General features: G+C 40.8%; 2 protein-coding genes across 4 annotated transcripts in view; one reads left to right on the top strand and one right to left on the bottom strand.

Annotated features, from left to right (window-relative positions):
• dtnbp1a (dystrobrevin binding protein 1a) overlaps positions 1 to 1,862 on the top strand; it is a 46,032-nt gene extending 44,170 nt beyond the window's left edge. For both annotated transcript variants that reach the window (XM_038976620.1, XM_038976618.1), the window contains exon 10: positions 1,373 to 1,862. In XM_038976620.1, coding sequence (XP_038832548.1) covers positions 1,373 to 1,671 — 299 coding nt within the window. In that variant the 3' untranslated portion in view covers positions 1,672 to 1,862. The remainder of the gene's footprint in view (positions 1 to 1,372) is intronic.
• A 306-nt stretch (positions 1,863 to 2,168) lies between these two features.
• Positions 2,169 to 13,517, bottom strand: part of jarid2a (jumonji, AT rich interactive domain 2a) — a 96,462-nt gene continuing 85,113 nt past the window's right edge. The window contains exons 12-19 of one of the 2 annotated variants that reach the window (XM_038977510.1): positions 13,268 to 13,338; positions 12,884 to 12,998; positions 10,637 to 10,742; positions 10,210 to 10,392; positions 9,250 to 9,380; positions 6,623 to 6,803; positions 5,183 to 5,290; positions 2,169 to 4,406 (exon numbers count right to left, since the gene is read on the bottom strand). In XM_038977510.1, coding sequence (XP_038833438.1) covers positions 4,197 to 4,406; positions 5,183 to 5,290; positions 6,623 to 6,803; positions 9,250 to 9,380; positions 10,210 to 10,392; positions 10,637 to 10,742; positions 12,884 to 12,998; positions 13,268 to 13,338 — 1,105 coding nt within the window. In that variant the 3' untranslated portion in view covers positions 2,169 to 4,196. Of the gene's footprint in view, positions 4,407 to 5,182; positions 5,291 to 6,622; positions 6,804 to 9,249; positions 9,845 to 10,209; positions 10,393 to 10,636; positions 10,743 to 12,883; positions 12,999 to 13,267; positions 13,339 to 13,517 lie in introns of those variants that run through there. The other variant, XM_038977509.1, reaches the window with a different exon arrangement.

Here is a 13,517-nt window from a genome sequence, read left to right as displayed (position 1 = left end):
GGTGTACTGGTACATCAAGCTGTCTCACTACAGAAACAGGAGATAGACTAGTGTCTTGTCCAGGGGGTGTACTGGTACATCAAGCTGTCTCACTACAGAAACAGGAGATAGACTAGTGTCCTGTCCAGGGAGTGTACTGGTACATCAAGCTGTCTCACTACAGAAACAGGAGATAGACTAGTGTCCTGTCCAGGGGGTGTACTGATACATCAAGCTGTCTCACTACAGAAACAGGAGATAGACTAGTGTCCTGTCCAGGGGGTGTACTGGTACATCAAGCTGCCTCACTACAGAAACAGGCTTGCAGAAGGCTTGCTACTTATTTGTACTAATTTATGTAGGGAATAGGGTGCAATTTGGGACGACCATTTGTTGATATCATGCAGCCACCAACGGTACAGAGACTGTATGGCTAATGCTATCATGTAGCCACCAACGGTACAGAGACAGTATGGCTAATGCTATCATGTAGCCACCAACGGTACAGAGACAGTATGGCTAATGCTATCATGTAGCCACCAACGGTACAGAGACAGTATGGCTAATGTTATCATGTAGCCACCAACGGTACAGAGACAGTATGGCTAATGCTATCATGTAGCCACCAATGGTACAGAGACAGTATGGCTAATGCTATCATGTAGCCACCAACGGTACAGAGACAGTATGGCTAATGCTAGCATGTAGCCACCAACGGTACAGAGACAGTATGGCTAATGCTATCATGTAGCCACCAACGGTACAGAGACAGTATGGCTAATGCTAGCATGTAGCCACCAACGGTACAGAGACAGTATGGCTAATGCTATCATGTAGCCACCAACGGTACAGAGACAGTATGGCTAATGCTAGCATGTAGCCACCAACGGTACAGAGACAGTATGGCTAATGCTATCATGTAGCCACCAACGGTACAGAGACAGTATGGCTAATGCTATCATGTAGCCACCAACGGTACAGAGACTGTATGGCTAATGCTATCATGTAGCCACCAACGGTACAGAGACAGTATGGCTAATGCTATCATGTAGCCACCAACGGTACAGAGACAGTATGGCTAATGCTATCATGTAGCCACCAATGGTACAGAGACCGTATTTGCTTGTGTCCATTTAGTCATGTTTTAAGTGCGTTGCTAGCGAGCCACTTTCTTATGAACACAGGGTATCAAAGCATTCACCCTGGGGATAACAGAGTTGTGTTGTCATGGGAATGTGGTCATGAGTTCAAACAAAACAGAGATTATACACTGCAGCACACTAGAATCACATGATGGAGCATGTGGTTGAGTCCCAAATGGAACCCTGTATCCCATATATGGGCAGAGCCGTGATGTTGGACTGATCCCCTCTCCCTCCCTCCTGTCCCCCAGGTCCAGACCCCGAGTCGTTGTCCTCTGAGATCTCCCTGCGGGTGCCCACCCAGGCGGAACTGAGGAACAAGCCGTCTTCCTTCTCCTCCACGGAGCCAGGCTCAGCCAGCCAGGACACCAGCCAGGACACCAGCCTGGGGGAGGGCCAGGAGGGGGAGGGCAGCGAGGCTAGCGGAGATGGAGATCAGCCCCTGGTACTGCCAGACGAGGAGGAAGTGCAGGCCGACACAGCCCTGGTGTCGTTGCCCGAGGCAGAGACGTTCAAGAACTCTGACGACAGCGACTCGCAGGCCTCTTAGGAGCCGTCACAGAGCTGCCCCTGGGTGAGAACGGCACTAGGGTAGATCCTAGACGCTGATCTGGGGGTCCGTTTTGCATTTTTCCCCCAAAAAGTTTTTTCTTTTCTGTTTTTTATAAGTGACTTGTAGCTTCCTTCCTTGTATCCAATTATATCTAAGTAAATAATAATAAAGTTGTTTAAAATGTTCAATGGACTGCATTCTTCAGACATTACACTGGGAGTTTAAACCAAAGATTTGAAGTCAATAACTAGCTTGGTGGTTGTTAAACATTTAACATTACATTTAAGTCATTTAGCAGACGCTCTTATCCAGAGCGACTTACAAATTGGAAAGTTCATACATATTCATCCTGGTCCCCCCGTGGGAATTGAACCCACAACCCTGGCGTTGCAAGCGCCATGCTCTACCAACTGAGCCACACGGGATTAAACACACACGTTTGGCAGGATGCTTAGAGGGTACAGACACACGGCACTGAGAAGAACACATTTGGATAGACACTGTCAAACCTTTTTATTCAACCTTAATAGGTACTAACAAATAAAATAGAAAGTAAAACGTTCATTGTCCAACGTGGAACAGCATGGAAGGAAAACAGAATCAGAGATCAGAAATGAGACGGTGGGCTGTAATGAGCCTGTTGTAAAAAACAACCAAAACATTAAGCACGCTTTTTCAAAAACATCAAACTCTGTGTATATGTCAACTTTGAAAATGGATTGTTTTTGTAAGGGGTCTCAACAAGCTGATTTAAAGGACTCTTGTCTCGAGGCTGGAGTGCAACAACAGGAGTTACTCCTTCTGTACATAGTAGATTTTTATTGTTCTTCTACTTATTTTCCCTTTTCATAAAAAAAGTCAAGGTAAAAAACGAGGGGATTGAAACGATGCTGTACTTCAGTGATATAAGCAGCACTTGTCCATACATGTTACCAGGACAACCCTGGCCCCATACAACTAATGTCCAACACAGTGGACACAAGGGTTGTCATACAATATATTCTTTTTCTGTCTGCACCAAAACAAATTACACAACCATTTCACTGTCTCCATAATGCTTATGTAATTCTAGATTTTTTTTGTATCACAACCGTTGAGTGTATACGGGGCCACAGATGAAGTAACGGGGGAAGGCTTTTTCTTCATAAATCCCTACTCCAAAACACTGCATTTCATTCCTTAAAAGGCTCAGGTTCATGTATCTTTAGACATTGACATTGTTTTATATGTACAATGCTGTTGTGGTTTTCAGTTTTTTGATAAAACACCTGGACTGTGACTCCCAAATGGCACCCTATTCCCTCTATAGTGCCCTCGGGGCTCTGGTTAAAACTAGTGCTCTAAATAGGGGATAGGCTGCCATTTGGAACACATTCCCGGAGACCCAAGAGTTGCAGGTCAAGAGCCTATAAGGGTCTAGAGTAGATAACTTGGTCACAAAACAAAAACTATCGGCACCAGAAGTGATTGAAAATGATTAGTATGCATTTTTTTTAGGCACAGTGTTTCACACCAAAATGGTCAGATGAGCGGTGTGAAGCCCATGATGACCGTTCCATTCTTGGCCAATTCTCTAAACAATTATAACATCAATGATCTGAGAAGGGGCCAGGGTCGTATTCACTCGGAACCAAACGGAAGCAAAAGGGCCAAAACGGGGAGGGACTACCTGAACATGTCCAATAAGGAACGCTTGTTTTTTGTTTTTCCCGCTGCAAAACGTTTTCCTACGTTTAGCACTAATAAATATGACCCACTTTTTGCGCTCCGCTGGAAAAAATCTTTGTATCGTTTTCATGTATTACAAACCCCTGAAGAGCCTTATTACTGGTTGGAGTCTAACGCAAAACTGTAGAATCAACTTATTGGTAACAAGTTCTAAAAACGTGTTCACAGTTCAGGATGCAGTCCAATGGCTTTGAGCAAAACAGAAATGATCATTATTATTACTACACCAAATACAGTATAAATTGAGCACCAAGATGTAGCACCAGGGAAGTGAAGTCTGTAGGTAATAACAATAGGTGTAGCTAGGAGGATATTGTGATATCTAGATACAATATACAGTATTGGACGAAAGGGCTGGATTCAATCCATATCGCTGAAGATCCGCGCTCACATTTTAAAGGTCATTTCCGATTGAGCTGAGATATACAGTGAATGCGGGAACATTGCCTTCAAATTTCAATTGAGCTGAAACGCGGATCCTCCGATACGGAACTGAATCCAGCCATTAATGCCTCTTAAAAACATGTTTTTTTACCGTGGTTTAAGGAGCACATTCTCCACACTGAGCAGAGAGAAATGTACCGTAGTGAAGCACTGGTCCTGTTGGAATACTTCAGAAGTCCTTCCTTCCTTCCTTCCTTCCTTCCTTCCTTTGAAGTAATCACAGGTGTGAATTGGTTGTATTGGTGACAGTAATTGTGTGGTAGTAACCTAACCACTTGTAAATCTGTGTTTACCTCAAAGAACCCAGGAAGGAAGGATGTGAAGTATTGGAGCGCGGCCCATGATGTGAGTTACTTAGAGCTGAGGGCGGTCTTGGGCAGGGTGGAGGAGGGGAGGCGGGTGAGGGACACAGTGATGGAGGTTCTGTTTCGGGCGCTGCGTTTGGCCGGGGTGGACGTCTCACCGGGGCCCTGAAGTCCTCTCGTCCCTTTCCTCTTCTCAGCACTGCTCCTCTCCAGCACTCTCCCACACACCCTGCTCACCAGATGGTTGATTTGGTCCTGAGAGGAAGAGGAATTGGAATCAGGAGAAGAAGAATGTGGGTTGACATTGAAGAGTGGGTGTAGTAATTGACGACCTCCTACTGCCTAATAATGGAGGTCTGGACTATGAATGTACTGATGGTGTTGAGCTCAACTGCTTTCATGTTCTGACAATTTTCACTCTCCTGGTTAAATAAGGTTACATCAAATGTTGGAAAGAATTTAAACCAGTGTGCTGTAGTAGTGTGTAGTGTACTGTAGTAGTGTGTAGTGTACTGTAGTAGTGTACTGTAGTAGTGTACTGTAGTAGTGTGTAGTGTACTGTAGTAGTGTACTGTAGTAGTGTGTAGTGTACTGTAGTAGTGTACTGTAGTAGTGTGTAGTGTACTGTAGTAGTGTACTGTAGTAGTGTGTAGTGTACTGTAGTAGTGTACTGTAGTAGTGTGTAGTTTACTGTAGTGTGTAGTTTACTGTAGTAGTGTGTAGTATACTGTAGTAGTGTGTAGTGTACTGTAGTAGTGTGTAGTATACTGTAGTAGTGTGTAGTATACTGTAGTAGTGTGTAGTTTACTGTAGTAGTGTGTAGTGTGTGTAGTTTACTGTAGTGTGTAGTTTACTGTAGTAGTGTGTAGTATACTGTAGTAGTGTGTAGTATACTGTAGTAGTGTGTAGTATACTGTAGTAGTGTGTAGTGTACTGTAGTAGTGTGTAGTATACTGTAGTAGTGTGTAGTATACTGTAGTAGTGTGTAGTTTACTGTAGTAGTGTGTAGTGTGTGTAGTTTACTGTAGTACCTCGTCGTAACGGTACATCATTTTGAGGCCTCGGCAGGACTTGTGTTTCTGTACGTACAGCAGGACACACTCCAGACAGAACACCACGTTCTCACTCTCCTGAACCACCTGCAGGGACATGAGGAGCATGTCATCAGGACAGAATAAACACAACATGTTCCCTCCTGAACCACCTGCAGGGACATGAGGAGCATGTCATCAGGACAGAATAAACACAACATGTTCCCTCCTGAACCACCTGCAGGGACATGAGGAGCATGTCATCAGGACAGAATAAACACAACATGTTCCCTCCTGAACCACCTGCAGGGACATGAGGAGCATGTCATCAGGACAGAATAAACACAACATTTTCCCTCCTGAACCACCTGCAGGGACATGAGGAGCATGTCATCAGGACAGAATAAACACAACATTTTCCCTCCTGAACCACCTGCAGGGACATGAGGAGCATGCCATCAGGACATAGAATAAACACAACATTTTCCCTCCTGAACCACCTGCAGGGACATGAGGAGCATGTCATCAGGACATAGAATAAACACAACATTTTCCCTCCTGAACCACCTGCAGGGACATGAGGAGCATGTCATCAGGACATAGAATAAACACAACATTTTCCCTCCTGAACCACCTGCAGGGACATGAGGAGCATGCCATCAGGACATAGAATAAACACAACATTTTCCCTCCTGAACCACCTGCAGGGACATGAGGAGCATGCCATCAGGACATAGAATAAACACAACATTTTCCCTCCTGAACCACCTGCAGGGACATGAGGAGCATGCCATCAGGACAGAATAAACACAACATTTTCCCTCCTGAACCACCTGCAGGGACATGAGGAGCATGCCATCAGGACATAGAATAAACACAACATTTTCCCTCCTGAACCACCTGCAGGGACATGAGGAGCATGCCATCAGGACATAGAATAAACACAACATTTTCCCTCCTGAACCACCTGCAGGGACATGATGAGCATGCCATCAGGACATAGAATAAACACAACATTTTCCCTCCTGAACCACCTGCAGGGACATGAGGAGCATGTCATCAGGACATAGAATAAACACAACATTTTCCCTCCTGAACCACCTGCAGGGACATGAGGAGCATGCCATCAGGACATAGAATAAACACAACATTTTCCCTCCTGAACCACCTGCAGGGACATGAGGAGCATGTCATCAGGACATAGAATAAACACAACATTTTCCCTCCAGGGACAATAAAGTAAGACCGGTCTTTTTACAGGACATTTACGATTGATCCCACATCTGCAGACTTAACCATCGATGCCATCTCCACGAACATCGGGGAAATGGCCTTTAGAAGGCGCCGTGTTGGCCGTGCAGTGCGCTTGTCGACAACATGCCGTTGATTGAATCGCTGCCTATGTTTGTGCCCAAACTTCCCTGCCCAGTAAAGACTCACCATGGAGAGGTAGCAGAGGTGTTGGCACACCTGGCAGCGTCGGTCCGAGGGGTCGAGCCTCAGCCACTGGCGCTGGATCCTCCTGCTCTCTGACGAGGCCTGGTTGTCATGGCTACAGTAGCGGGCAACAGACCGCAGCCCGGCGTCAAACAGATCCCTGCGCTGTCTCAACTCTGTATCCCTGGAACAGGTAGAGCAGACTGGTGTATCGTCTGTCATCAATGGCTACTGTTTCCTTTTTTTTAAGTTGTGGAAAGGGTCAATTTGCAATAGGTACATGTTGTACTTTTAAATGAATGATGTATAGCTATTGATTCTTAAGAGTGGTTACATTTCTCCAGCCCCATCCCACAGCTGTTTATTGAATCCCATATTGTCCTTTTAAGAGTAGCATTACATTCCATGTATGATGATACTGTGATCTACAATGATACTGTGATCTACAATGATACTGTGATCTACAATAATACTGTGATCTACAATAATACTGTGATCTACAATGATAATACTGCTATTGATACTGTGATCTACAATGATACTGTGATCTACAATGATAATACTGCTATTGATACTGTGATCTACAATGATGCTGTGATCTACAATAATACTGTGATCTACAATGATAATACTGTGATCTACAATGATACTGTGATCTACAATAATACTGTGATCTACAATAATACTGTGATCTACAATAATACTGTGATCTACAATGATAATACTGCTATTGATACTGTGATCTACAATGATACTGTGATCTACAATGATAATACTGCTATTGATACTGTGATCTACAATAATACTGTGATCTACAATAATACTGTGATCTACAATGATAATACTGTGATCTACAATAATACTGTGATCTACAATAATACTGTGATCTACAATAATACTGTGATCTACAATGATAATACTGTGATCTACAATAATACTGTGATCTACAATAATACTGTGATCTACAATGATAATACTGCTATTGATACTGTGATCTACAATGATACTGTGATCTACAATGATAATACTGCTATTAATACTGTGATCTACAATGATAATACTGTGATCTACAATAATACTGTGATCTACAATAATACTGTGATCTACAATGATAATACTGTGATCTACAATGATACTGTGATCTACAATAATACTGTGATCTACAATGATACTGTGATCTACAATGATACTGTGATCTACAATAATACTGTGATCTACAATGATACTGTGATCTACAATGATACTGTGATCTACAATAATACTGTGATCTACAATGATACTGTGATCTACAATAATACTGTGATCTACAATGATAATACTGCTATTGATACTGTGATCTACAATAATACTGTGATCTACAATACTACTGTGATCTACAATGATAATACTGCTATTGATACTGTGATCTACAATAATACTGTGATCTACAATAATACTGTGATCTACAATGATACTGTGATCTACAATGATACTGTGATCTACAATGATAATACTGTGATCTACAATGATAATACTGTGATCTACAATGATACTGTGATCTACAATGATAATACTGTGATCTACAATGATACTGTGATCTACAATGATAATACTGTGATCTACAATGATACTGTGATCTACAATGATAATACTGTGATCTACAATGATACTGTGATCTACAATGATAATACTGTGATCTACAATGATACTGTGATCTACAATGATAATACTGTGATCTACAATAATACTGTGATCTACAATGATAATACTGTGATCTACAATGATACTGTGATCTACAATGATAATACTGTGATCTACAATGATACTGTGATCTACAATGATACTGTGATCTACAATGATACTGTGATCTACAATGATAATACTGTGATCTACAATAATACTGTGATCTACAATGATAATACTGTGATCTACAATGATACTGTGATCTACAATGATAATACTGTGATCTACAATAATACTGTGATCTACAATAATACTGTGATCTACAATAATACTGTGATCTACAATGATACTGTGATCTACAATGATACTGTGATCTACAATGATACTGTGATCTACAATGATACTGTGATCTACAATAATACTGTGATCTACAATGATAATAATGTGATCTACAATGATAATAATGTGATCTACAATGATAATAATGTGATCTACAATGATAATAATGTGATCTACAATGATAATACTGTGATCTACAATGATAATACTGTGATCTACAATGATACTGTGATCTACAATACTACTGTGATCTACAATACTACTGTGATCTACAATGATACTGTGATCTACAATGATAATACTGTGATCTACAATGATAATACTGTGATCTACAATGATACTGTGATCTACAATGATACTGTGATCTACAATGATAATACTGTGATCTACAATGATAATACTGCTATTAATACTGTGATCTACAATGATAATACTGCTATTAATACTGTGATCTACAATGATGCTGTGATCTACAATGATGCTGTGATCTACAATGATAATAATGTGATCTACAATGATAATACTGCTATTGATACTGTGATCTACAATGATGCTGTGATCTACAAATATAGTACTGCTATTGATACTGTGATCGATACTGTGATACTGTGTTAAATAGTTAAACCCACCTGAGGTCTTTGAGAAGTGAGGTCATGGTACTCAGAATGACACCATTCTCCCGTTTAGATTCTGACATTGCGATCTGGTACAGCAACTTCTCCATGGAGAAAGACCTCTCTATGCGTCGACATTTCAGCTCCTGGGGAGGAGAGGTAAGAGATATTTGAACATTTGATATGACAGGGTCTTTTCACAACATATCCCAGTTCAGATTAATGGATGTGCTCAGTTTGGTAAACCCTCGCAAATCCCTCCTTTCATGCAGTAGATGTGTAGGGAACTAAAATCCATGTGGATAACAGAATCTTTGATACTGAATTGACCAGCGGAAGACTGGGTACACAGAGGCGCTCTCTACCCTCAGTTTGTCCGCTCTATCTGAACTGACTGACTGATAGACAGACTGACTGACTAAACTATGCGTTGCCTTTGCCAGGAAGCTGGTTAAGTCAGACTTTAGAGCCTGGTTACCACCCCTTCGTGAGGAGCTTTCAGGACTGGAACTCAGTCAGGAACTCAGTCAAACTGGACACCCCAAGATGTACAGGAGCATGGAGAGGTACAGGACAGGTACAGGAGTTCATACTCTATGTGGTCAGACCCCTAAACGAAAATGGATTTTCGTTAATTTTAGCAAAGACATTTATATCATTTTGCAATTGTCTTGTATAACAATATCTATTTTTTTAATTGTAACAGAAAGCGTAATTCTGATTTTTTTAAATGGAGAATTGAATCTGTATTAATGCTGAAGACCAATACATTAAACCAACTGATCTTGTAGCTTTATCTGTGAAAACAACATTTACCATGCCGATGCCAACGACTAGTAACGCTATACTAAATACTACAGTAATGTTAGCATGGCAGGTAACATTATAATAATACATTATGTACTGAATTAAACTATACTCTTCTTTCAACTAATAGCTTTTCCTTCAAGTATTGATACGACGGGGGGCTCCAACCTTGGCAGCCTGGTATCCCGTGTTCAGCCACTGGGGGGTGGCGAAGTGCACTGTCTCGGAGACGCTGTAGCCGCAGCACACCTTGGAGACGAACGCTGCCGGGAAACAGACGACGAACTGGCCACTCTGCTGGACGGTCCGGTGCACTTTGACCCCCGCTCGACACAGCACCTCCGGAGAGATCTGGAGGGAGGGAGGGAGAGAGAGAACATGTATTACCTGACGACCAAGTCTACATCCCAGATGGCATCCTCTTCCAGATATAGTGCACTACTTGCACCCTGTTCCCTATATAGTGCAGAACTTTTCACCAGAGCCCAGTGTGTATGTGTGCGCACAGTGTTTATGTAGTCCATGTTTGTGTGGACAGTGTTTCTGTAGTCCATGTTTGTACTGTATGTGTATGCTGTGTATCCTGCAGTCACACCATGATGTTGTTCTCCAACATCTCCAGTCCTGGGGTTCCATTAGCCTGCAGTAGTGTGTGAACCACCTTGTCCAGCTTCACCTTCTCCTCAGCAGGAATACAGTACCTGAACACCGGGTTACATGGGTTATTAGGATCTAATTGTGTATCACTATACGATAACATGTTGGAGTTAGTGGACACATGTCATAGCACTAGTAAATAATAATAATATCCTTGTCTGGCAATGAAACTTCATTTTTATTGTAGTTTTATAGAATTTTATTTGAGCATAACAATTACATTAAGGGGCATTTTATAAGGGGAAAGATTTGCTTTTGGAATTTTCTAAATATTTTCAATATTATTCATTTCCATGTTGGCTCTATACCCGGAAATGCCATTGTCTGGAGAAAAGGATCCCAATTTCAAACTCTCCAAAAAAGTGTAATTATATATATATATATATATTTTTAACTGGCAATAATTAATATTAACTGAAAAGGGATCTTGTGTAGTTATTTGCAATAGCCCTTATCTCGAAACTGTGATTCCTAAAAGATGTGTCTGGAGATTTGGTCAATTCAAATCAGGAATGAGCAGGGTCAGCTATACCATAATGACCTCTTATTCATGTCCTCATTACATGTAGTGCAACAAGACCACTCATGGTCTGGAAAGTTCTCTACTATCTGATATATTTTAAACAAACAATATAGAAATCACCACGGTCAAAACCCCCCAAAAATATTTTTGTCTAACGTCAACTCCGTCAGAGTGCTGAAAGAATAATTTAATATATTTTACAAATGTAAAATACTTTGAGTCAAAAATGTCTGTTTTGAGTATCTGTTGTCAACTCCGTCCCTGATGGCTAAATCCCTTATGAACTTTTTTTTATTGTTAGAAAAAAATTATTTGAATCACTCTTCTGCAACACATGGTTAAACTGTTGACATATTTGTTGTGATAGATCAAAGGGATAATGTTTCCTTTATAAATGTTGTTTTATGTTCTGAATCTAGAAAAACATGCCGAAACGCTAATAAATGTTTTATGTTCTGAATCTAGAAAAACATGCCGAAACGCTAATAAATGTTTTATGTTCTGAATCTAGAAAAACATGCCAAAATGCTAAATGTTTAATGTTCTGAATCTAGAAAAACATGCCGAAACGCTAATAAATGTTTTATGTTTTTAAATCTAGAAAAACATGCCAAAATGCTAATAAATGTTTTATGTTCTGAATCTAGAAAAACATGCCAAAATGCTAACAAATGTTTTATGTTCTGAATCTAGAAAAACATGCCAAAATGCTAACAAAATTAGCCCTGGAGCATTATATAGCGTTATAAAAATGCGTTATAAAAATGCGTTTGGAGATTTGCATTTCATATTTGAATAATGTAATGATAGAATTAAACAAACAAGGTCTTCAAACACAATAAATGTACAAATGTAATGCATTGTATGGTGTCTGACTGAGTTGATATAAATCCACTTAGTTGTAATTTATGAGAAAAACATTTCTGAATTAGGAGGTTGTTCCTTTACATGGTGTGATATATATATTATTTGGTCTATCAGATATTAAGACAAATATTTGTGGAAGAAAAGTTTATATTGTACCGTCTTTCAAGAATTCCTGATATATATATATATATATATCTATATATATATACACACATATAATAAACTGGGTGGTTCGAGCTCTGAATGCTGATTGGCTGACAGCCGTGGTATATCAGACCGTATACCACGGGTATGACAAAACATTTTGCTGCTCTAATTACATTGGTAACCAGTTTATAATGGCAATAAGGCACCTCGGGGGTTTGTGGTATATGGCCAATATACCACGACTAAGGGCTGTGTCCAGGCACTCCGCAATGCGTCGTGCTTAAGATACCATAAGATACCACACCCCCTCGTGCCTTATTGCTTAAATATATACCATTTAGCAGATGCTTTTATCCAATAAAGACTTAGTCATACTGCATACATTTTACCTTTTGATGGCCCAGAGAATCAAACCCACTATCCTGGGTTGCGAGCACCATGCTCTACCTACTGAGCCATACAGCGTTTCCTTCATACTGTACTGACCACGCTCAGGGAGTTCTATTAAATCAATCTCCATCAGTTCTATTTGATCAGGCTTGACTAACTGACGCTGAGCTCGTTCTCCATTGGTTGTGGCAGGTGGTGAACCTGAGTGACCGTAGGATTAAACTGGGAGAGGGCAGTGAGCAGTGAACCACTACTTACCAAATGCAGTCAGCACCAGTGTGTAAGTAATCAATGTATGGAAGGCGATGATGGTCTCGCGACCAGCATGAGGTAGAGAAGACCATGCCGATGTTCAGCCAAGGAATGGTCACTCCTGTACAACCACAAAGGAAGACATAGTAGACTGTCAAGCTTTTCACTTAATTCATAGCAGAATGCTATTGAATTGTGTCACCAAAAATGAGGATATACTGTATAAAACAAAAACAAAATAACTAACGCAACATACATTCAAGGAACTGTTGTAGTTAAGCTGATGGGCGTCCTTCAGTTCACTCTGCAGCTACTTACAACTGTCTGTATTACAATACAATTTACTGTCATCCTGTGTAACAGGAGAGGGTCATAGGTATAGACGATTACCTGGCACAGCACCAAGGTGGCGTAAGATGGATCCTGAATTATTGGGAAGGACTGTAAGGTTCCATCCATGTCTTGAGTGGAGACAAGAGAACAGAACACATATAATTATTGGGAAGGACTGTAAGGTTCCATCCATGTCTTGAGTGGAGACAAGAGAACAGAACACATATAATTATTGGGAAGGACTGTAAGGTTCCATCCATGTCTTGAGTGGAGACAAGATAACAGAACACATATAATTATTGGGAAG

This window comes from Salvelinus namaycush, chromosome 37 (genome assembly GCF_016432855.1).
Source record: "Salvelinus namaycush isolate Seneca chromosome 37, SaNama_1.0, whole genome shotgun sequence".
Lineage (NCBI taxonomy): Eukaryota > Metazoa > Chordata > Actinopteri > Salmoniformes > Salmonidae > Salvelinus > Salvelinus namaycush.
This window is presented reverse-complemented; position numbering and strand designations above follow the sequence as displayed.